At 35.1% G+C, this 23,491-nt stretch overlaps 2 protein-coding genes across 8 annotated transcripts in view; one reads left to right on the forward strand and one right to left on the reverse strand.

The window, feature by feature from the left end:
- The window catches only part of LOC139123139 (tyrosine-protein phosphatase non-receptor type 13-like), a 72,527-nt gene extending 61,195 nt beyond the window's left edge, over positions 1-11,332 (reverse strand). Inside the window, exons 1-2 of one of the 2 annotated variants that reach the window (XM_070689158.1) lie at positions 10,753-11,332; positions 3,836-3,976 (exon numbers count right to left, since the gene is read on the reverse strand). In XM_070689158.1, coding sequence (XP_070545259.1) covers positions 3,836-3,968 — 133 coding nt within the window. In that variant the 5' untranslated portion in view covers positions 3,969-3,976; positions 10,753-11,332. The remainder of the gene's footprint in view (positions 1-3,835; positions 3,977-10,752) is intronic. The other variant, XM_070689159.1, reaches the window with a different exon arrangement.
- Positions 11,333-11,614: 282 nt separating this feature from the next.
- Positions 11,615-22,951, forward strand: LOC139123140 (rho GTPase-activating protein 24-like). 6 transcript variants are annotated; one of them, XM_070689162.1, is made up of 6 exons: positions 11,615-11,754; positions 12,087-12,355; positions 14,398-14,520; positions 16,568-16,700; positions 17,300-18,464; positions 19,789-22,951. In XM_070689162.1, exons 2-6 carry the CDS (start codon positions 12,115-12,117, stop codon positions 19,870-19,872), a joined length of 1,746 nt encoding a protein of 581 aa, XP_070545263.1. In that variant the 5' UTR covers positions 11,615-11,754; positions 12,087-12,114; the 3' UTR covers positions 19,873-22,951. The 6 variants fall into 6 exon arrangements, with proteins under 6 accessions (XP_070545263.1, XP_070545269.1, XP_070545264.1 ...); XM_070689168.1 differs by having other exon boundaries at positions 11,656-11,750; positions 12,084-12,355; XM_070689163.1 differs by having other exon boundaries at positions 11,658-11,793.
- The last annotated feature ends 540 nt before the right edge of the window (positions 22,952-23,491 follow it).

Consider the following 23,491-nt stretch of genomic DNA (forward strand, 5'->3'; position numbering starts at 1 on the left):
GACTAGATTAAAATATCTGGGAAAATCTAGTGATGATATTACGTGCATAATTAATAAAACAAGCTTGAAATCACTTCTCCACATTCACAGAATTTTGATTACCCCATCTAATGGGAATGTGGACTTGTAATCTTTGGAGTCAAACATGACTTTTTAACCTTTGACCTTCTAACTGTAATTGGATAGCATAGCAATGTACTTACAACATTGTAGTTCAATCAGGTCATTGATTGAGTCTACAACAAATCTGTTGAAGCTTTACTCCGTCAAACTCCTAAAACACATCTAATACAGTTGAGGGTTTAATTTTAATATAATTACAATTGTTTCCAGTTTTTGCTGAGGAAAAGAAGGGTACACCCTGAACCTTTGGTTGTCAAACTATCAAATAATGCTATCAATGTAGTCTTCACTACTAAATTTTAAATGGTTTTTAACCCTGTGAGGGCTGTAACTTTTCCTATCAAAATTTTACGGAACATTTTACAAATTTTTATGAATTTTTTGTAAATTTTTGAAAATTTTGGACCAATTAGATATCAAAATTCATTGCTTCAGTTTCATATCAAAGTTTCGACAGACATCTGAAAAAAAATTGACTGGGGTATATTTTACAAAAGCAACAGAAATTGACTTTGGTACTCAAAGGGTTAAAGTTTCCTGATATGATGACATAATGTCTGCCTATGAGTTTACATTTTTACATCTAGATCTTGCAGTATTTTCCACTAAATTCAAGATAAATACATGAACAATGAACGTACACGTAGGTGTACTCGTCAATGTCTAAGAAGTTTGAAAATACTGTGACAGAATGATGACATCAAAAACTTTTCAAAATTTATTTACTTCCCCTTCTTGTACCGGTATTCTAAGTTCTGAAGGAGCTCATGATGAATAAATTAACTCTTCTACATTTGAAATTGTCAGATTTTTTACATTTATCACAACAAAAACATTGGACTTGAGAAAGTTAAATAAAGAATAACTGAATATTACTGGTATATGGGGTTATTACATTTGCAAAGGGAAATCTTTGTTACTTAAATATGCTGCAAATAACTTTTGCATATATGATTTTCTGTACACAATTGAGAAAATTCCAACAAGAAAAATTTGCTGGTTGGCTCATACTACAGGATAGTCCAGACTATTGACATTTAAATTAGCCAATTTGATGTTTGTTATTCTCATTTACATGCTAAATAACACCACTGGACTCATTTCAGAATGGGGTCTCCAAGTATTATTCTTTCTAGATTATTTAAAATGAAAATTTCACATGAAAATAATAATATTTTCTGCATATAAAAATTTGCTAAAGGATCTGAAAAATACACAACATAACCAAATACAGAAAATAATTTAAACATTGTAATCATATTCAAATGAAGCAACAGCTGGTACAAATTTTTAGCCAGCGCTTTCAAAAGCTGATTTCCAAATAGGTGTCAAACAACAATCAAATACACTATTGTTTTGTTTATGTAGATGTAACTGTCACACTGTAATGTGGTATTTTTTGCAATACTTTAGGACATCCTGACATTTCACTATTTGATTTTTATGAACCATTTAATGTGATTTTTGAGGTACTTTGCTGGTCTATTCTGTGTGATAGAATCAATTTTTTTTTCAAAACAGCCTTTATTGAATATAGGATATGCACTGTTCTTGTTAGTATTTGGGATACAAAGGTAATTTGTCTAAAATTAGGTTCATCCTGGAAAGCAGTGATACATCACCTGTACCATACTACTGAACACACACTGAACACAATGGCTGATTTCAAATAAAATTTTCACTATAACGGTATAAGCAAGCTTAGGGTACCAATATTTTATGGAACAGTGTTACCAGCTTACCCCTGCTTAATTTGTAGATATCAATTTCAGCATGTTTCAAAACATAGATAAGTTTTAGTTCATTTGACAAAGTCATTTTTACATGGTCATAATTTGACCGATTTTCTGTGTTACCGGCAACAGCAGTCATCACAGAAAAAAAGAAGATTTAGAGAGAAGGAAAGAATCTGTAAAAACCTTACACGTGAGAAGATGAAGATAGAAAAACAAAAATAGCTTTGTTTTTGGTCTCAAAGAGTACAGTTTGTTCAATGAAACAGAGATGTTTTATTCAACTTATGCAACATACAGACATGACATCCATCTTGCACAACTGTTCATCACAGTTGCAGTCATCGCAAGTCCGGATTATTTCAAAACTGTTTGTTTTCTGGTACAATTAACGTCCAAATTATCCATCAAAAATAGATCCTGTAACTTCACAGTGCCATCTCTGAATGTCGCGACCGTCGACGTATACTGTATACGCGTATGCGGTACAGAATGAGACAAATCTATTTTTAGTATGCCAAAAAAGCCAGGACTACTCTTCTTATGTAAATTTACGAAAAAAATTGTTACTTTTTTCTTTTGATTTGAACTCCTGACCCATTTTCTGTGTGACTGCAGCAGTTATTTTTGACAAGTATATAGTGTATAGTGTTCGTGTTGCATGCGAATAAAATGCAATGTCGATATGAACGTAATGCGTATATATCGTAGGATACTGTGTGCCTGTACGAAACCCCAACTTATAAAAATGCTCGGTCTCGGGCGCAGAATTTCCAACGTTCAATCTCTCAGACGTCCGTTTTCTGCATTTGGGGCTTAGAGTGATGAAAATACCCAAGTAAAACAACAAAGACACGCAAGTTGATATAATATAATAGCAATAATCCCTTTCGCAGTCGAGTATACACTCGATTTTGGTACAATTCGCTCCATATAGCACTCGCCTATTAGCTCATGCTATATGTCGCACATTGTGCCAAAATCTCGTATATACCCTCCTGCGGCGGGGGTTATTGCTTAATTACCACCTGCAAATATGATGTTACAAATATGTACAGTGTATGTAGCAAATGTTTGGAATGGCAAGTGACACTTATGAATACCTATTTTCATTATTAATATTTTGTGTAATGCAATTTTTAAATATCCTTCACTTTTACAGTTAATTTTAGCAAAAAAGCTCCTAAAGTGTCTTTGTATAGTGATTTAGCATATTTAATACATAAATATTTTGAAAAATTGTAGCCCGCAATACTTGTAAAACTTTCCCAACATAACGGCTGGGATTTTAATTAACTGTGACAACTCCACAAAGTTCACACGCTTCCAGAATAATTTTGCAGCAAAATGCATCTAAAACCACAAAATTCATGCTTTAGCATGGATACACATATGTATCTGCTTTGTTATAAGAATTACGCATAATTATATTTCAAGAAACCTCCATCAAATTTGATGCAAAATACTCGTGTTGTGAACGAGTCATTAAATGTAACAAAGACGATGCGGCTTCATAAAGTGTTTTCATATTCAACGCTGTTACACTAATGCCTGACTTTAAAGTTTCATTCTTGCCAGAATCTGTTGGAAACTAGTGGACGCCATTACATCATGCTACAGATATGTTCTACTCATTTGCACAGAATACTCATTTGCACAAATTTACTGAAACGTCAAGGACATTTGTGCTGATTAAACCAGGCTGTGGTTTTGTGATTGTGTCCATAGAAAGTCGCACACACGCGAGAGCGCACATTTGAAAACTTAAGCTGGAAGCCAATCTGATTAAAATTAGATATAGGGTATGGTGACGTCTATAAATACACGGTATTCTCTTGCTGTCGCCTCTCAGTAGTAAGAGGCGACAGTGAGAGAACAGTGTGTAAGTATAGACGTCGCCGTACTCTACATCTAATTTTAATCAGATTGGCCGGGAGCCAGGCTTCTCAAAAAGCTATCAATAAGCTGAATTGTTTTACCTTTAAGGAAAAGATCCTGCAAGGATTCTGAACTCTGACATAACACACTCCATATCTCCTCTTCCTGTAGCGGTCCATCCCGGACTTCCAGGGCATCCTGGATTGACACCGGAATGCCGTCTAATACTGGCATCTTGGCTGCTAAGTGAACAAAAATAGAGATGGCAGATTCAGGGACAGTGATGCAATTTAAGTTATTGACCTTGTTTGACACACTTAAACAAAAACTCGCTATCAATGTGAATAAGCAGTTTGCTGATCATGGACACTTTTATGAGTATGAAATACACATTATTTCTGTAAGTCTTGTCAAAATAAAGAGGTGAGGATTTTGGTTTCCTAGAAACAGTCAGACTAAATGTATTGTGAAGAACTCTCTCACCCTAATGTCTTTACAGTACTCTAACATTTGTCAAAAGAACTATTTTGTCTACTGGACCATTTAAAATTTTATTGCTTTGCTGTAATAAAAGTAGGAGATTGACTGTAATTTAAGGCCCTGAATTCAGTTTATTGTTGATTACACAGCCCAGACTACAAACAAATGTTAAACCCAACTGCAATCAATAATCAAACAACAACATAGTGATAAAAAGTGGGTCACATTAATTTGCACTTCAAGTGACTAGACTAGAATGTATTCTAACAAAACTCATTGTAGGTACATGAAGGTGAATCAAATTCTACATATGCTCTCCATAGACTTCTTTCTTCACACCCTATATCAATGATAATGAACACACATTTAACACTGAAATCATTTTTCCATAGTATTCAAAAAGCTAAACAACCTTACTTACAAGTTATCATGTCGAAAGCAATCATATACGTACATGTACTACACAGGCATGCATGGTTTTCCAATAATCAATACTTGAAATTGTGAACAAACTAAGAAACTGCAGAGCAACAGAATTTTCACCAATCATGGCCACCAACCAATCACTGTGTACCAGGATTACAAACTAACACAAAGACTAATCCATTATATTCTAATCTCTTTATGTGTCTATGATATATCGTACCTCAGTACTTTGCTACTGCCAAGTGTATCACATATATGTACCACTTAAATATTCTCATTGCCCAGTAACTAACTGACAGGTGCACGTTCATAACTCAGACACATGTGTTAAGTAGTGATAATACCTGCACAAATAGTTGCTTTACAATGTATCTGATAAATTCAAAAGTCTACGATACAGAATGCTAGAGTTTTCTGTAGGGTCACAGATCATCACAAACTCAAAGGAGTGGCTAGGAACTTCCATACAAATATAGTTTTAGGACTTTAACAAAGTAGGTAATACAACAATATCAATGCTAGTGAGAAATTTAGGAAACAAGTTATTCATTGTTGTCTGTATCTTACACATAATGCGTGAATAGGTCAGGTGAGTGTTTACTAATACTAGTATGTCTTTCATAAATTCTAAAAGATATCACCACTGTGACCAGCCAGTTGTCATAAATTTAACTATTTGGTACCTTTTACACAAAACTTTCCTCACACCAAATATTGTAAGGAAGGTGTACTGTACAAACAAAGTAACGATCTGGTTCTGTTTTACTTCACATTTCAAACTCACGATCTGCTACATCAATCTGATTTATAAGGGGATTGCATGTACAGTAATTTTGATGATGTTAAGTCAGATTTGAAAATATATTTGTTCAGACCTCATCTACCTACAGGTATATGCACACCACAATAAATGAGTTATTGGGATGCCAAACAATGCTATTGTTAACTGTTTAATCTTGACAAATGGATTATTACACAACTTTTAAACCACGGCTACTGGCCATGTCTGGGCATGTTCTTTCTAAACTATTGTTACACATTGGATGACAAACACTGTATTGTCTGCCTTGGCCAAAATCCACCATGAAACCTACCGAGACAATCTGCATGTTCAACAAGACATTTAAACATCCCTAGTGTATTATCCCATTGTTTAAAGATGTTAAAACTCCTAGGTTTAGTGACACAAGCAACTTTGAAGACAAACACCCAAGTTTTTACAAATCTGTAAAACCAAGAGGGTTATGAGTGAAAGTAGAAATATCACAGAGTAATGCTACAACTACACTGCATATCATAGAATGTTTGAGTGGCACACATATCCATAAATATAAATTACTTTGTATTTCATAAATTGCATATTACGTTTAAAGCCAATATTTGGAAAATTAGTAATAGGTAACTATTTTATCATCATTAATTTAATATCTTAATACTAACAAAGCTACAGTGCATGTTCATTACATGCAACAGGAATCCAGAAAGATTGCTTCATCAGTGCTTTGTACTTGGTTTGAATGCATGGCTAATCTGTTATACTTAAATGGGGAATACAGTATCATAGTAACGGGACCAAAGTTCAACATGTTTATTTGTTGAGTTAATCACATGAATTTTTGAACGACATGACACCATTTGATCCAAAGTAGTTAAGTTTATCCCTTGAACCAGAACAAAACAACATCTGACCCCAAAAAAATTAGTATCTCTCAGATCTGTCTGTGAGATTCATGGAATGGTCAATGTGAGACTGAATATCACAGATTTAAAATCAGTGACAACTGACATCTGGAATTAAACCTAGAGAATAAGTTAATATAAATATGATTACACAGTATAGATCTGTAAGCCAGGTGATTTTTTGACAATTGTTCACACAGAAGACCATTTAATGGTGACTTGATTGATGTTTTACTAACTACTTGTTACACGTATGCCAAGTACAGTAACAAACAAAATACAAGAGTATTCTAAACTTTGTTCTTTTCCCTTGTACAGAGGATTGACCCTTACATAACCTGTCAATGTCTATTTTATTAAACCAACTAAATTATAAAAGTAAATCCTACTTTAAAATTTGTCAACCATGATCCTAAATGGTACAAACTTTACAAATAAATATTGCTGTTGTTACATGTACTTGCACTCTTGACCAAATGCTATGCATTTCATGATTGCATATTGTAACATTATCAGGGGTTTCATTAAGTTTCGAAGTAGGGGGCTAGAATGGAAAAGTAGGCGGCTTGCAGCTGCCATGACCACAAAGCAGTCATCGGGGGGAGTCCCGAAGGCCGGAAACCCTGAAAAATGAGCTGAAATTCACTTTTTACAGCTCACAGTCACTTGATAGTATTTTCAGGAGAATTGTCAGGAGTGTTCTGGGGCAATTTGTGTTCATCTCATAAAAGCCATTTTCCTGGGAGATTAGGCCTAAATATGATAATTTATAATTAAAAATGATAAAATGTGGTAATGTTGACGATATTTTGAACAAAGAAAACTGAAGTTTTTAGAGCCTCTATGCTTTTAGAAGGTAAACTATAATAATTCACTAATTATTAATGACATAAATTTGATATGTAGATAATATTAAATTATAGGCCTACAGTGTTACATCTAGACAGGGGGATAGGGGATTCCCCCTCTGTTGAAATGTTGGCACCCCAAATTAATTTGTCAAAGGGGACCACTCCCCCAATGAAATGGTGCCAGTCACACCTTAGAGGTACACGTAGAACACATGAACTGGTGAAATGCCCCCCCCCCCCCCCCCCCCCCCCCCCCCCCCCCCCCCCCCCCCATTTTCTGGTAAAGGGGGAAAATCCCCCTTGTTGATGCCACCCTGGATGAAACACTCGTATTTTAAGCACAGTAAATGAGAAACTTTTCATTAATGTTTAATGTTATGCTTAAAATTAAGAACCCTGATGTTTTGTAGGGAAATCTGTAGATGATGAACTTTTACACCACCGGGGAGGCAAAAAGGGTAATTTATATAACAATGATGATAAACATTAACAATCATTACCATATTTCGCGAATAGAATCAAAGATCCTCAAGGTTATTTGACTATATGGGTATGCAAAGTAAGAACCTTGACATAAGATATGAAAATTTGTACATTCAGAAACTCACATTTGCATTTAACCTGACGATCGCTTTTGAAGTGAATTTAGAGGTCTGGTCGTATTTTAACCATTCTGGGCGACGTTGTTATTGGCGTCGATAGACCAAAAAGCAGTACATATCATACGTCTAGCTGGTTATATACCTTTACATTTACGCCTACCGCAGTGCAACGCACGTTGGCTTACTAAAATTCGAACTGTAATCGGGAAGTTTTTTCGTGAGAAAAAAATCAGGTCATTGCCTTCGAAAACAGTTTAAATCCACGTAATTATCCTTCTCTTGTTTCTTGGTCCACTCCAAAACCGAAGATCGTACAGCGAAGTTTGACCTTGCGATAGCTTCCGTCTTCAATTGTTCGTGGACCATTTTGAGTTGAGCTAACGACGGCAGACTGGTATAGTATGCACGTTTTCATTGGCCTATATAAAGGTCACCACATAGGAATAAGCAATTCAAGTAGCCAATAGCATCGTCCGTTGCAATTCCGATTTTTATTGAGGCAGTATAGCAAGACTGTGCCACAAAACATTTTGTTTCACATAAAAGCAGTTGAAAAGTTTGATTACACAGCTTGTGAAACTTGTCCGTATCATTTCAGAAGATGAAAAATGTTTTAGCTATAAAAGAGTTCAAATTTTCCGTAAAAGTAGCCGGCGAAATCTTGAGAGTAACCGGTCAATTTCGCCGGCTGCAGGCTCTTAATGAAACCCCTGATTATAGGTGTAAAGATCTAGTCACTGTGTTGCAAGCTTACATCATGATATAGTTAAGTTCATATGTCACTATCAGGTCATGATGTCAAGTTGGCTAACACCCTTGTAAAGTGTAACATAGTTAATATGCATGTACACAGTACTATATATAGTATATTTATTTGAACAGACGTGACCAAAAAACAAATACTATCTTTTATTGACCTGACAGTTCCGTAAAATGATACACAAACATGGTGACTTTTACTGACCCTGATTATCACAGTGTACGGAACATTAGTGTTTCTCGCAGTGATAATCTGGGTACATTGACTTTTCAAACTGATTTCTAAAAATATACATTTTTAAAAATTCTTTTCACAATTTCAATTGTGGACACAATTAGATAAAGAGTATCCCATTCACATTGAGATTTACAAATTTACATTTGAAACATCTACTACAATTTATTGGCAGTTACGCTCTTTTGAAAGGCCAGTAGCTGTAACTGTTGATGATTTTTCACTGTTGTCAATAGCAAGTTATTTTTCTATTCCTCAAAGCACATTGAATCACTTTATGTAAAATGCACTGTTATTGTTTACATTTGACATCTAGTCCAGACAAGAATTCAAATATAAGCAATAATGATGCAGTCTACAATGTACAGGCTGAGTTGACAAGATAAATACTGTGTTTGACTTTCTCAACATGCTGTGGTGAGTAAGAATTAGAAATTTGTTGTTGAAGTTGAAAAAAAAACACTGAAAAATTCAAACTTAAAGCTACTGGCACTGTGAATACAAGCTAATACACAAGACACACTAGACCAAAAGAGAGAAAATCTCCCAATGGAGAGACATCCTAGAAATATTACAATGTTACCGGTACATGTACTTTGATACAGCTTTCCCATTGCAGTTTTTCTCTTATAAGAAGAATTCTCAGAGAATATGTCCCAGATGTGTAACAGGTTAAAGTGTTAATGATTGAATTCTGGGACATGAATTTGACATTAATAACAAATGGACTTGATCCACATAGCTGAAATACATACATGTATTTCCTGTTAGTGACAATTTGTCGTATTTCTTTTCTACAAGATATCACTATTGTTGAATAAATGTGAAACTATACAAAGATAGCAATGGTGAACTTTTTCAGAACGATGGTAAACCCACCCTCAAATTTGATATTGAACACACTGGTAGTACACTTTTCTAAATGCACAAATATCTATTAAATTGTGCTGAACTATTCTGTCAAAAAAAGTCTCCATATCAGGATCATGGGGTTCAATTTTTCTCCCAATGGGGAAGACTTCCCTCTTTCGTCCAGTGTGCCTTACTGAACATTATAAAAGCTGAGATCTGTACTCCTATTACTTCCACAACTTGTGTAGACTATAAGGAGTAGGGTACAACATGATGTGATAGGTCATGTTGTGTTGAAGAGTGGGGCACAACATGATATAATATGTCAGACGAATAGGCAGCAACAGAGGTATTACTCGCATGTAATTTTTGACATTAATATAAAAAGTGAGGCACAACTGGAAATTTGTAGACAAATATGTTTGCAAAGTTTTCAACCGAATAAAGTAGAGTTGAATCTGTCTGGCCCTTTTCATACTTCTTTCTTTGCTTTTCCTTTAACATGAAAAATAAATTTCTCAATTAAATGAGACGGTTTAGAAATAGTTGTTCAAAAGCCTTGTACGGATGAAAGTGAAAATATTGGTTTCTATGCACCACAATAATGCCTGTATTTTTTTTTCTCTCAGCAATCATGTGAGACTGCACAGCAATAATCTATAGTGATTCCACATAACCAAAACCTTGAGGTAGAATTTCACAAAGTATCCTACATCAGTCCAGCTAATTCAATTTTGCAACATACTGTACCGTTATTAATAATTACAGAAACAATATGATAATCCTGATTAATTTTTATTACTACTCTTGTCAATCGTATGTTTATTTATAGTTTTTTTTTTCAGCTTTTATTAGAATGGTACAGAGTGAGTCAGGGAGTAGACCACACCCTCTAGTTATGATATGGCAACATTTTAACCAATATTATAACACTTACATAATTCAAAATCGAAATTGAGTCATTCTTGATCCAAACTATAACGTATATTACGTCTATTTAGCCCACCTCTCCCGGTGAAACACACAGTGACATAAAGCCTGCATAGATCACAATCAGCTTCGCCCTCATTCAAAAATACAACCACAGTCCCTCTATCACGGACTGTGACAAAACTATACGGTTTTATACATACCTGTTACACTCCACCAAACATTTCAGTTATAAAGAGATCCGGTATTAGGATGGGAGTACAAACATCTATTCTGATCGACCGATTCGGTTTACCCAAACACCAGCCACGTAGAATTCAAAGTTCACTTTCGCACACTACACTGAATCGGGAGGGCAGAATCGGGATGTCATCGGCTGTACACAACAACATAGATTTGTATCAATTAGTTCTTTGTTGTCTTGAGGCGTTATAATCCACGATAACGGGCAAAAATTGGTGTCTGCAAGTAAAGCTAGGAGAGTATCCCTTGTTATAACAGTATACTACCGCGGTACAAGTAAACTTCGATATCACATTGTTGTGTTTGCGAGGCTCTGAGGAAACCCCACAATCTTAAGTCGACAGTCCAGATCCAATTTTCACATTATTCCGACAAATCCGACGAAGAATCTTTTCATAAATACTCGTTGATCCACAAAAAAGATCCTGTCACTTCATCGATGTGTCTGACATACCGTAGTAGAGTGAGTCCTAACAACAAAACGCTCAGTTCGCTCAAAATTTCCATATAGTGAAAACCGGGCTCAACGCAAAGAGCAATGGTTGTACGTTGATCCTCCAGCAATAACAGCCGCCGGTATGTACGACTTTTTACGAGCATGATCGAATGATTCCGAATTCTAAATATTGTGCTGTCGATGCATGTTTTGGTACACAAATGGTGTATGACAGATTTTCTATATTTCAATAGACATTTTGTGAATCGCGGAAGGAAAAACAAAAAATACCGTTGAAATATAAAGTTGGTTCCATTACCCACCCCTTGTATAACTTGGAATAATCCAAATATGATTGGTTAGATAATTGACTAGGGCATCTCAACATGAATTCACTGTGAAGTCACGTAAATTCTCATCCTTCGCGAGATTTAATATTTTTTGACAAGAGGGCCCAGGACCCGTGAACCGAAGTAAACTCATCCATCTGCACGTCCGCGACAGACGTCTGTCGCGTTGCTGGTTGGTGCGTTATTTACCATCATCAAGTTTTTCAACTTTTATGGTACTTTATTTGTTTTTTACTCTGTAAATCAGTATCCGTCAAACGTAAACGTTTTGACGTACTCAATCTCGCAAAGTCAACTTCCGGGTTCGATATGATCAAAGTTTGTTCCTATCTTGGTAATAGTGCCGGGCACCAGTACTTTAGATCCCTTTGTTTTGAGTAGTATGTCACCTCAACATCAATTTGTAAATTATAGCAAGAGTTTAAGTAAACAGAAACAACTCAAATATAGCCTTACATCCTCCTTTATATGTAAATTTCTCATTCACACAATTCTTATATCCTAGCAGAAAATCCGTCAATGGTAAACTTGTGAGTATGAATTTAGGACCAACACTACAGCCGGAGGTGATACACTCGGGATGGCTCAAGAAGCAGGGAGGCATGGTCAAAAACTGGCAAAAGAGGTGGTTTATTCTAGTTGGCCAAGAAATGAAATACTTCACCAAAGAGGATGAAAATAAGCAGATGGGTAGCATTTACTTACCAGGAAACAAAGTAAACGTACATCAGTTCAACCCAGATGAACCGAGCAAGTATTTGTTTGAAATAGTACCAGGTAACTTTTCATCTTTTTTTATAATTATTGATCTTTTTGAAACATTTTTACTTTTTGTTTTATATTGTGCCAGGAGGGGGAATTCCTTGTGACAAAAAACAGACTGAACTAAATCTTGAAAAAGAATCAAGTAGTACATTAGAAGAAATTCCGTTGAGCAAATTTATGATATGTGTCTTTCAGAGAAATTAACACATAGAATAACAAATTCTAGCTGTAATAAATTGTAGCCCGGGGGCCAATTTCGGTGGGTTTTTCTGATTGGCTGTTGATGCTTTAGCCCTAGCTTATTATTGCACTGTAGCTAAGTAGACTCTTACTAGGCCCTATATAGCAAATTTAATGGTAATTGACTGGAGTGAACGTCTGACTCTGAGTTCACATTGAACAAACGTGGAGCAGTATACATTGTATTTCACCATGTAATCTCCAATTTGAACTCTAAACTTTACAGAAATATGCTGTTTTTACTTTTTTATTAATGTTCTTTTGAAGTCTGGTTCTAATATTTTGGGGGTTTTTTTATTATTATTCATCCACAAATGGATGGATATTTTGTGCTGTCTGTTGATACAGTCTTGCGGATATGTTTTATGTTTGCAAGTATTTAAATTTCCATCAAAAAAGGCACCATCCTCAGTCAACCAACACAGAGAACAAGTAACACTGAGAATAATTTAACTTTCCTTGAGTTAATCCCATAAAAACTTAACAACTGACATACATTGGAAATTACTCCAGCTTTACTGGTTTATAGGTCACAAGTTGACCTGAAATTGCCACAATTACCAGTGATTTCCAGCTTGGTTGAGATGAGCAGCCATTAATATTAAAATTTAAACCTTTCCAAGTGTCACCAAGAATGATATTTAAGGCATCAGATCACATGCTCATAACATTTAATATATACTACCGGTTACAATATTCATACCACTGTTAAACCACTAGTCAAAATTGGCTTATTTTGCAAAAAACACATTATTCCTTCAAGCATTCAGAAGTTATAGGGAACTAACCTCAGAAAAAGGAAAACACTGCAACATTACGACTGGCTCCGTTCGGGAAAATTCCTGTTAAACTGTACAGAGTTGTCACTAGTCTCACTGAGCTCATCTCACAGCCACTGATAATACTGGTAGTAGCAATTTAAAGTAAACACAAATTTTTGCAGCCACTGTTTAAGTACTGTAATTTCTGCAGCAGCATGGAAGATGTAAGACATGTCATTACTCCACAAATTTCTAAGTTCAGGTCCCTGTTTGTTGTTGAGAGACATTCTATCAGAACAATAGTTTTTGTAACAAATATTAATGTATTCTATATTCTGAGACAAGTATGTTGTTATAAAGTCTCACGAGGTATGAAGTCTTGCAACTTGAATGGTATATTAATGGTCTATCAATGGTCATATATTGGCATTGACAGAACAAGTATTAACTGCATAAGTATGGTTTAGCAGATGCCAAGAATTTCCATCGATATTTAACTTTTTCTTTTGGAATGACTACATACTTATGTCTTTATGAAGCCCCTTGTGATCATGTTTACCGTCAGTTGTTTATTAAATGGATTTTTTCTTCTGAAGATGTTAAATATATACTGTACACATATTGACTGGTCATGAAAGTAACATCATACATTTTGTTGCCCTAGGGTCTGAGAGTCACCTCAAAACAGTCTGTTTCATGAAACCATAGGCAGAGGGAAATAAACTATTTTATCGACATATTTGTGGCAATATGTGTTTTGTAACAAATTTTCTTGTTGAAAAAATTGAGAAGTTCCTCAGTTGTCATTATTCGTCTCTGTCACACACAAAACTGCCATCTTCTTTAAGTGTTGCAGAATGTGTGCATGCCTAGATTGCACTTTCAAATTTCTGAAGTCAAGTTTTTCCGAACTGTTATAATAATCTGTTCACAGTTTTGGAAACTGATGACCAGTAACTTGCTCTTTGCATGTATCAGCATTTATCTTTGAACCACAACAGGGGTTTACATGAGATGTGTTATAATGTTGTATGTTGTATTATTTATCATCAGGCGAAGGCCAGCAGAGAATCACACCAAACCATGAAAGTTTCTTACTTTGGTCAAGCAGTCAGGCAGACAGAGATGAGTGGGTCCGAATGATTCGCAGGGTTATGTACAGTCATGTTGGAGGAGGTAGGTTGAAAGTCAAGGGTTATGTACAGTCATATTGGAGGAGGTAGGTGAAATGGCATCTGTAAAGGCTATGTTATATATACCAAGGAATTTGAGGTAAACTTTGTACAAATGTGAAAAGTGGAAGTGGTTGATTTGCTCACTTCAAAGAGGCATTGAAAGGTTTGAAGTTAAATAGGTGTTTATTTTAAGGAAGTAAGTGTTTAACTTGCATGGATGTAGACAAGAGGGCAAATGTGAAGCTAGCTGTATTCTACCTCAATGTCAAAGTCAGGGTCAGTTGAAAACATCAAGCTGTATCTTCATCACAAACTACTTATCTAAATTGCAATTGTTCTAAATAATGTGTATGCTGATAGGTGTGAGCAACAATGAGCTAAGGTTTAAGAAAATTCACTGTTGAAATATCTTTTTTTTTTAAATAGCTAACCAAATTTTGAAAACATTCTCAGTAAAGTATGTTAACAGTTTAGTAAAAAATGATTACTTTGTGATAAATAAACAAAAGGTGATATAGGTGGTTCAAAGGTCACTGAAAACAATGCGTAGAGTGTAAATCCTCTGGATGTAATAAAGGAATTTGCTCTTCTAAGAATGAATCGTTGACCTAATAAGGGTTGTTAAAAACAGGATGAACAGTGCATTGCATTGTGTTCAAATCCTATTATAAATGTGATGCTATATAATCAGGAAGTGGCAGGCATAATTTCCTGTAGAATTTTATTGAGGAAAACAGGAACCAAGATATTTACACACCTTATCTATCTTGGTTTGAAGGCATCAAGTGACTTTCAGGGTGAAGGAAACATATAAAGTGTCTGAAATAATGTTATCTGAAAATGATCTAATAAATTAATGTAGTTGTTACAAAAGTTGAAGGTCCAACATGGCCTGAGGTAAATAACATTGTGTTGTTGCATCAAATTTTTGCTATGGACAGGAACTATATCAATTCATTCTCTATTCTGTCTGTCGTTATGTCGACACACTTAAGTAAACGTCAGCATTTTTGAGATAATTTATTTCAAAGTACAGTTTGTTCTTTCATTCCACTGTCGAAACAAATTGAAATTGTAAATATTGAGACAGTTTCTGCATTCATACTTCATGCAGTCTACCCACACCAAGCAGTGATGGTAATGATCTATGTTCAAAGAGAACAAAGTACGATTACTCAGTTGGAAGAATTTTTCAACATGTTTAGTTTGGTATTACAGAACTTTGATAATTTGTATGTGTAGCAGCACTGCTATGTTTTATAGATACACAATAAAATATAGTCAAGAGAAATCAATCTTGACTCATTAGATATTGTAGTCTGTGTGACTTATAGAAAGAAAAATGTAAATTTTAATATATTGGAAATATTAATACAACTTGAATCGCCTAAAACTCTATAGAAATATCATTTTCGTTTTTGAACTAAAAATGTTTTTGCTTTCAAACCAATCTTCAAAGGAAGCTGTAACTTTTGATGTGTTTTCACTATTTTTGTTTTGTACATGAAACGCAAGTTTTGGTTCTACTTCTCAAAGCATGTTTAAACACCAGGAAGTAAATTGTCAAGTATATTTAAAGTTATGATGATAGTTAGATACATTTTATTATAGCCCCAACAATGGCCTACTGGTATGTGCCTTACGACAGGTGATCATTTACCCAACTTCAAGAGGCCAATGGTCTCCTGCCTCTACAATGTACAGGCCTTCGTTTAGGCTGCAATGTCTTTATTACAAGCCTCTCCTGTATAATTTTGACAGAATTTCTCATTTGTTGTACAATGACAACCTTATGTTTGATTACCATGACAGAGGAAAATTTGTAAAGAAATAATATGATTTCTGTCATTGAATGGCACATGAGACTGTATTTGAATCACTGTTATGCAGTTCAAAATTGATTCTGCATCAGTTTCAGTCACATGATGATGATGGGGTTGGCAATATCATCAATGTATTACCATGGAAACTATGGGCCTGTAACATTTGATACAAGACACATGTACATAACAAACCATACATGATATGATGATGGGTTTATGTTGTAGGTGTCTTTGGACAGAATTTAATTGATATTATCACAGCAGAAAGTACATCAAGCACTAAAAAAATTCCAGGAATCATTGAGAGTTGTGTGACATTCCTTAGAGAAAATGGACTTCAGGAAGAAGGAATTTTCAGGTGAGTAATCAAAATGATATTCTCACCATTTTGAATATTTGTTTATTAGTATGAGATAGCTTGATCTGAGGTAGAAAGCACCTTTGTGACAGATATTTGGACTCTCAAACTTTTATCTTACTTCACCCGTGGTTGATGCTATCAAACGGTGTATTGTATTTCATCCCATACGAAAATATGCATATTAATTTATTTTCTAATTTTTTGAGTTATCCAAGTAATTTCATAACTTTATTATTTGCAAATCTTGATCAAAGTAAAAACTATTGAAGCTGTATGATGTGCGATGATATATTTACAAGCATCATGGGATTGCTATGGCGGAGACTTTATAATGCACTCAAGGAAAAAATCTTATCGTACTGCATTAATGTAGGCATATCAATGAGCCACTTGGGACAGCCTTCAGCAACCCGCTGTGCAAACATTCAGTAAATTTAATATAAATTATCTTCATAGTGCCAAATTTGTGACCCCCAATTTTTATTCTTGATTTTGAAAGAGATTCCTTGAAAGTTCCATGAGGGAAGTTTGAGCAAAGGTTTAAGTCTTTCAGTGTTGAGGTGCATACTGCATTAACAGAATTGTAATTCTATCAGACTTGCAGGTAGGACAGCCTTGGTAAAACAGATGCAAGAAGCATATGATATTGGAAAGAAACCAGACTTCAAAGAAATAGATGCTGATGTTCACAGTGTGGCGTCATTACTTAAACTTTATCTAAGACACCTACCAGAACCATTGATTCCATGGGAGAACTTTCCATTAATCCTGGACACTCTGAGATTGGCCGGCAAAGATGAAAAGAAAGGAAAAGAGGAACTGATTAAACAGTTGGCTTTCTTACCCCGTGTTAATTACAACGTCTTGAAGTATTTGTGTGAGTTTCTTCATGATGTTAAGAAATATGAAAGTAGCAACAAGATGGGACTTAGAAACTTAGCTACTGTCTTTGGACCAAATATTTTCCGTTCCGAGAAAGAAGATCCTCAAACACTGATGGAGAATGCTAATCTAAGTCATATGTTAATGCTGTTTCTTATCGAGGACTGTGAGGGCATGTTTCCTAAAAATGACCAAATTGATTTTTCTCAGTATGGAGAGGACCCAACCAAAGTGAAGAAAACATCAAAAGTTCAGGAGCCGCCACCTCGTCCACAGCTGCCAAAAAATCTGAAGACCTCTGATACTGTTCCAATATCTACAAAACCAGTTGATACCGCAGTGACCGATCTGCTGACCTCTGACCTTGTCCCTCTTCCTAGTGGTAATTTATTACAACCACTTGTTACTGGAGGAACACCGAGGCTCTCTGATAGATCAACTAGTGTTGATTCTGCATCAAGACAACTTGAAAATTCTGCAAAAGATGCACTGCCCTCTAGTGTTGAGAACAAACAGATGGGAACTGTGACTGTCATTGATACGCTTGTTGACATTGAAAGTAATGGTAGCGTCAGTAAAAAAGAAGTTACAGAACAGCCGCTGGATGGTGTCGCACTGCGGAAAACACCTGTGATTCCAATCAGACCAGCACCTTCAGCACCACCTAAAGTTCCCAAGAGACCACCGCTCGGTGAGGGCACTCCTAGTGTAACTTTGCCGAACACAAATACAGCAGACATGACCTTGTCATACACAGATCTGCAGATGCAAGTACATGCTTTAAAAGAAGAACTGAAAAAACAAAAGGACTTTTATGAACACAAACTGAACCAGCTTCAAAAGCGGTACGATGGATTGGAAATTATGCTGAAAAATGAGGTAATAGTTGATACACTTGCTGAATGTTGTTGTGTTTTTAAATGTCTGATTCTAATAGCAAAGTGTTGACGGAATTATTACATCTAAAATTTTAAAAGAATTCATGCTAGTGTTAAACTAACTCAATTAGCATCATGTCATCCACAATATCACTATAGAGTAAAGCAGAACACTGACTTTTACCTGAACTGTAGGAGTGGGGCACACATATTTCCTAGGCTGCTTCTGTGTGGCAGTGTTTACACAGAATATCATTTTGATATTTGATTACAAGACAAATGCATTGAAAGTTGATGGAACATGAAACAAAAAGTCCTAATCAGATGATCAGGTTTCTATTCGATGTTTACAGTGTTTAAGTGTCCATGAAATGGTAATGTTAGGATTGCTACAAGTGACCCTTGGTGCAATATGTTTATTTCCACAGTTATTTATTGTGTAATAGGAACTTTCTAACTGTTTTACCAGTCAACTCTTTGTAACTCTTCCAAAGCTTGCCTGATCTGTAAGTGTATATAATACATTATCGCACACCTCCCCTGATAGTAACAATGAGACAGGGCCCTTTTTTGTATAACATTGTAAGCGCACAGAACGAAATTTCAACCCGCGCTGTGCAGTGCGCGTGGTGGAAATCTTATGTCAGGAGCATAATTTCACTCAAATTCACCAGTTTTGGACTGACCATGATTTACTTTGTGGAGTACTGAATGTTAAGAAGTATATTTTTGTAAAAAATGTAAAATATTCTCTTCTTTTTCTTCGTGTTGACGTAAAGGTGTTTTGAGGTCAAAGGTCAAACAGAGTCCAATAACACCTAAAGTTATTGGACTCCGCGTCAAAGTTATTGGACTCCGCGTCCTCTGATACCGAAACTTACTGTAAGACGAAACTCCATAGGTTACAGACATAGGTGTATAATAATTGATTTTATACAGTGTGGGTTGTGCCAGATTTACAAAAAACTACACTGACACTGGTATATAGGTGGTAAAATACTGATTGAGAAAGGTTTGAAATCCATCAAGTACACAGTGCACTAAGAACACTGATCTATTTGACCACTAATATCCTATTAGTGCAAGATGCGAGGTATAATGATATTCAAATATGCAGATTACACTAATGAGCATTGTTTCGGTATTAAAATTCTATGCTAATGACCCTTAATCAATGCGGAATATTCATGTACCTCGGATCTTGCATTGTATACTAATATCGATAAATTACAATTTCAGACTCCATCAATTTTATTCTGGTAGTGTTTTCTGCTTTGCTTGTGTTTCTTGCTAATCTGTGACTGTCATTTTGTGTATATTTCCAGGCCAAAGGTCGTGCCCAGAGTGAGGAAAGACTCCAACAATTGATAAAGGATCTTGAAGCATATTACAAGAAACATGGACACTAGAGGAAGCTGTTGTATATGAAACTAGATTACCAAGATAATCCATTGATAATCCACAAATACCTGCATAGACTCTTCAGGTCTATGATATCTGATACAGTAAGTTGTTGAGAGTGGCTGGATAATACTGTTGGATGAAAATGAAGAATATCATTTCAATGATAAAATTTGTACCAAGAATTTATACACATGTAACAGCTATGCAACAATCATGAACATATTGCAATTGATCAGTTCTGGATACAGTGTATCAGTATACAGAATTGTATCATTGTTTCTATGCAAAATAATCCAATATTGGAATTTTTTACTTGACTTGATATTTTATACGTATACACTTTATAGTCACATTTTTTATTGTCACGTACTTTGCTACGGCCAAGTGTATGAAAGTGGTCATTTTAGGTTCCAATTTTGAGAAATTTTGATATCAAAGATGTTTTCTTTCAAAAACTTTGCCTTATTTAAACACCAAAGCATTCAGTAGTTCTTGCCTCCTTTATATTCCTTATTTGATAGTTACCATGGTGACAAGTTCACCGATAATAGCGGTGTTCATTTGTCACAGTTTGTTTGTATGACATCACTCCTTAGTGCCTGCCACATTGTCACCTCAGTTAGTGTCACAGTGGCCAGATTTCTTTGTAACACTTTCCTCCGCTTTATTGAGCTGCCAAGTTATATGGCAGTATTGCAAAGATTTAACATTTACAAGTTGACTGACAGTAGTAGTAGTAGTAGTACCACCGGTAGTAGTAGTGGTAGTAGTAGTAGTAGTAGTAGTGGTAGTAGTAGTAGTAGTAGTAGTAGTAGTAGCATTCGCTGCATATGTAACAGTTCAGCTTACCTGGCTGTACATACTGTGTGATGTTCCTTTTTTTGTAGGCTGCCCTCTATTGACTTAAACAAACCATGGTAGTTAACCCCTCAACAGTTGCCATAGGGCAGTGAAACCAAGAGTTTTCTTTCACAAACAGAGAAAACTGGTAGGATAGTATTGATTTTTTAAATTAATATTTTTGTATCATATTTGTTCTATAGAGTAACTGTGTATCAAAGCACAGAAAGAAACCTTTCATTTTGGTTTCTCTGAATTTTTTGTATAACAATATTTCTACTCTTTCTGTAGATTCACGCATCATTTATTACCTAGAGCAACAGAAAAACTGTTATAATTAGTGGTATGTCGTATATTCATTCAGCCAAGATTCTATTAGGTTGCATTCTTATTAATCATCCGCCGTCCACAGCATAGACAAAGCATATATCATTTAATCACATATACTGTAATTTGTAACAGTAGGCATTTATAGAGGCTAACAGCTGCATAAAGAAAAGGAATGCAATTTTAACACATTTTATTTGATGTTCCACTGATGAGCTGTAGTCATAAAATCAACATAAATACTGACATATCAATTACATTTAAAACTAAACATGGTATAAAAAATGGAATTATCAACATTTTTAGAATGAACACATTTGAAGTGAAATGTAAAATGAATTGTTTTTGCACACTGATGCTGGAATGTATCTTTATCCCAAAAATAATCATTGATTGATTTGATGGAGTATTTGAATTTACAAAGCATTTACAGTCATCAGTAAATAACCAGTGAATTGTAAATGACCTGTGATTAGTGACTCACCAGTGACAAGTAACTGACCAGTCACTAGTAACTAACCAACGACTAGTAACTGACCAGTGACTAGTAACTGACCTTTGACTAGTAACTGACCAGTGGCTAGTAACTGACTAGTCACTAGTAACTGACCAGTGGCTAGTAACTGACCAGTAATCAGTTGCTGACCTGACAAAACTATTGAGAAGTTGTTCAATGTACACTGACTATGCATGGATTGGTTTAACCTTTCAACCCAAAGTTCCTGTCAAAAAATCATCAGCCCATTGAACACAATGCTGTGTTATCAATTTTACTCATACACACAGTTGGATTTTACCAAAATATGTGTTTACTCAGTTTAAGTACTTGAGACATGATTTGATGAATGTACTGTGAAGTTTTGAAGTAGATCAGAATTGATCAGGTGGAAATCATCCAAGAATTGTGCTTACAAGTCTTTGCCTTTCCTTTCTTGAGTTTATTTCCACAAGAAACATGTATTTTGTTCACAGAGGCAGGATCCATTGAAATGCTTCTGAAATGTCTCAGAACAAATATTGGCATGAAAATTACATGTGGACGGTCTTTAGTGGTTCTGAAATGTTCAAGATTTGAGAGGGTGTTGCCAGCCAGACCTAAACCTGTGTATGGATCATCTCTATCAGGAATATGCTGCCTGAACAGACAGCCACTACAGGAACGTTTAAATGCCCTCAAGTGGCAGGTGTTTGTCATGTATAATGTTCAACTCGCTTTCGTTATGGCGGCAGCTCGGGTCAAATTACTAATTTCAGTCTGCTCAGACAAAGCATCCAACGAAAGTTGAACCAAACATGCAGGGACAGCCATGTTTATTAACAAAATATAACTGAAACTTAGGCTATGCAAAAGTGGCTCAACTGGACAGCCTAGCTGTGCTACCGGAAAATCAATTCTCTGAAATTCTGATGCAAGGAAGTTGTAGACAGCAAATTATTAATCCTTCATGTTTGCAAATCACAAACAGTTTTTCTAAAACGTTTCCAGTTTACCCAGTGTGAACACAGTATTAATAAAATGGAAGATTATCTCATTTTGACTTTAATTAGCTCAGGATCAGCTCATCTACTGATTATTACTGGAGATAAACTTTATGCATGCAAATAGTATATTGTCAGTAAAAACATGAAATGAATTAAAGTTGTGAATTATGATAATATCAAATTGACTCCTTAATGGATCAAAATATGACAACGCCACTTATCTCTGTACTAAATGCCACATACATGAAGCTGAGCATAAAATTGCATAGATTATTAAAACTTTGACTGTACTAGGACAGAAGAGAAATGAACAGAAATACAGATATTTACATCAGCAATACATCACCAAGCAATGTCATATGAATACTTACACTGCTTATCACCAATGGTAATACTTTATTGAAAAAGAAAAAAAAAATTGTTTCATATTTCGAGAAAAAAGTAATACAAAAATAAATAGCTTTTTTGGCTTCAGTCGAATGCTTTGTTACACTGTGGTGACTCACTATGTATTTACTAGTAACCTGAGATAACCATTTGCATATTATACCGGTCACAATTGAGAATAGGACCTACCTATTACAAGTTTGTAGAAGACAATAATGCCATGTTTTAGTTTTGAGAGTGATATTACAAATGCTCAACAGCATAGAACTCTTTTTGAAAAGTGACAAATTATGGATACAGCTTTGTTTTCCCAAAACACTGCATAATGCAGGACATAAACAATTGAAAATTACTAAAAACAACTGTTTACTTATTGTCAGAATATTGACAATTTACAAATGCCGAGTGTTTATAAATGGTCACCCTTTATGTATAATTGTGTACACAAATCCAATTTAATCAGTATGTATTTTGCTAACATTATGAAATATTACATGTACCACAAATTTTATAAACATTGTATCAAAGTAGTATTTTTAAACATGATTTTTTATAACATTAAGACTATCTCTGCAGGCAAGGTACATT

Source organism: Ptychodera flava, chromosome 22, assembly GCF_041260155.1.
Source record: "Ptychodera flava strain L36383 chromosome 22, AS_Pfla_20210202, whole genome shotgun sequence".
Lineage (NCBI taxonomy): Eukaryota > Metazoa > Hemichordata > Enteropneusta > Ptychoderidae > Ptychodera > Ptychodera flava.

Excerpts from the sequence above, each read along its gene's own strand:
- LOC139123140 (XM_070689162.1), top strand. The coding sequence starts at position 12,115 with ATGAATTTAGGACCAACACTACAGCCGGAGGTGATACACTCGGGATGG. Across the intron at positions 12,356-14,397 it reads TTTGTTTGAAATAGTACCAG|GCGAAGGCCAGCAGAGAATC; the intron begins GTAACTTTTCAT and ends ATTTATCATCAG. Across the intron at positions 16,701-17,299 it reads CAGGAAGAAGGAATTTTCAG|ACTTGCAGGTAGGACAGCCT; the intron begins GTGAGTAATCAA and ends TAATTCTATCAG.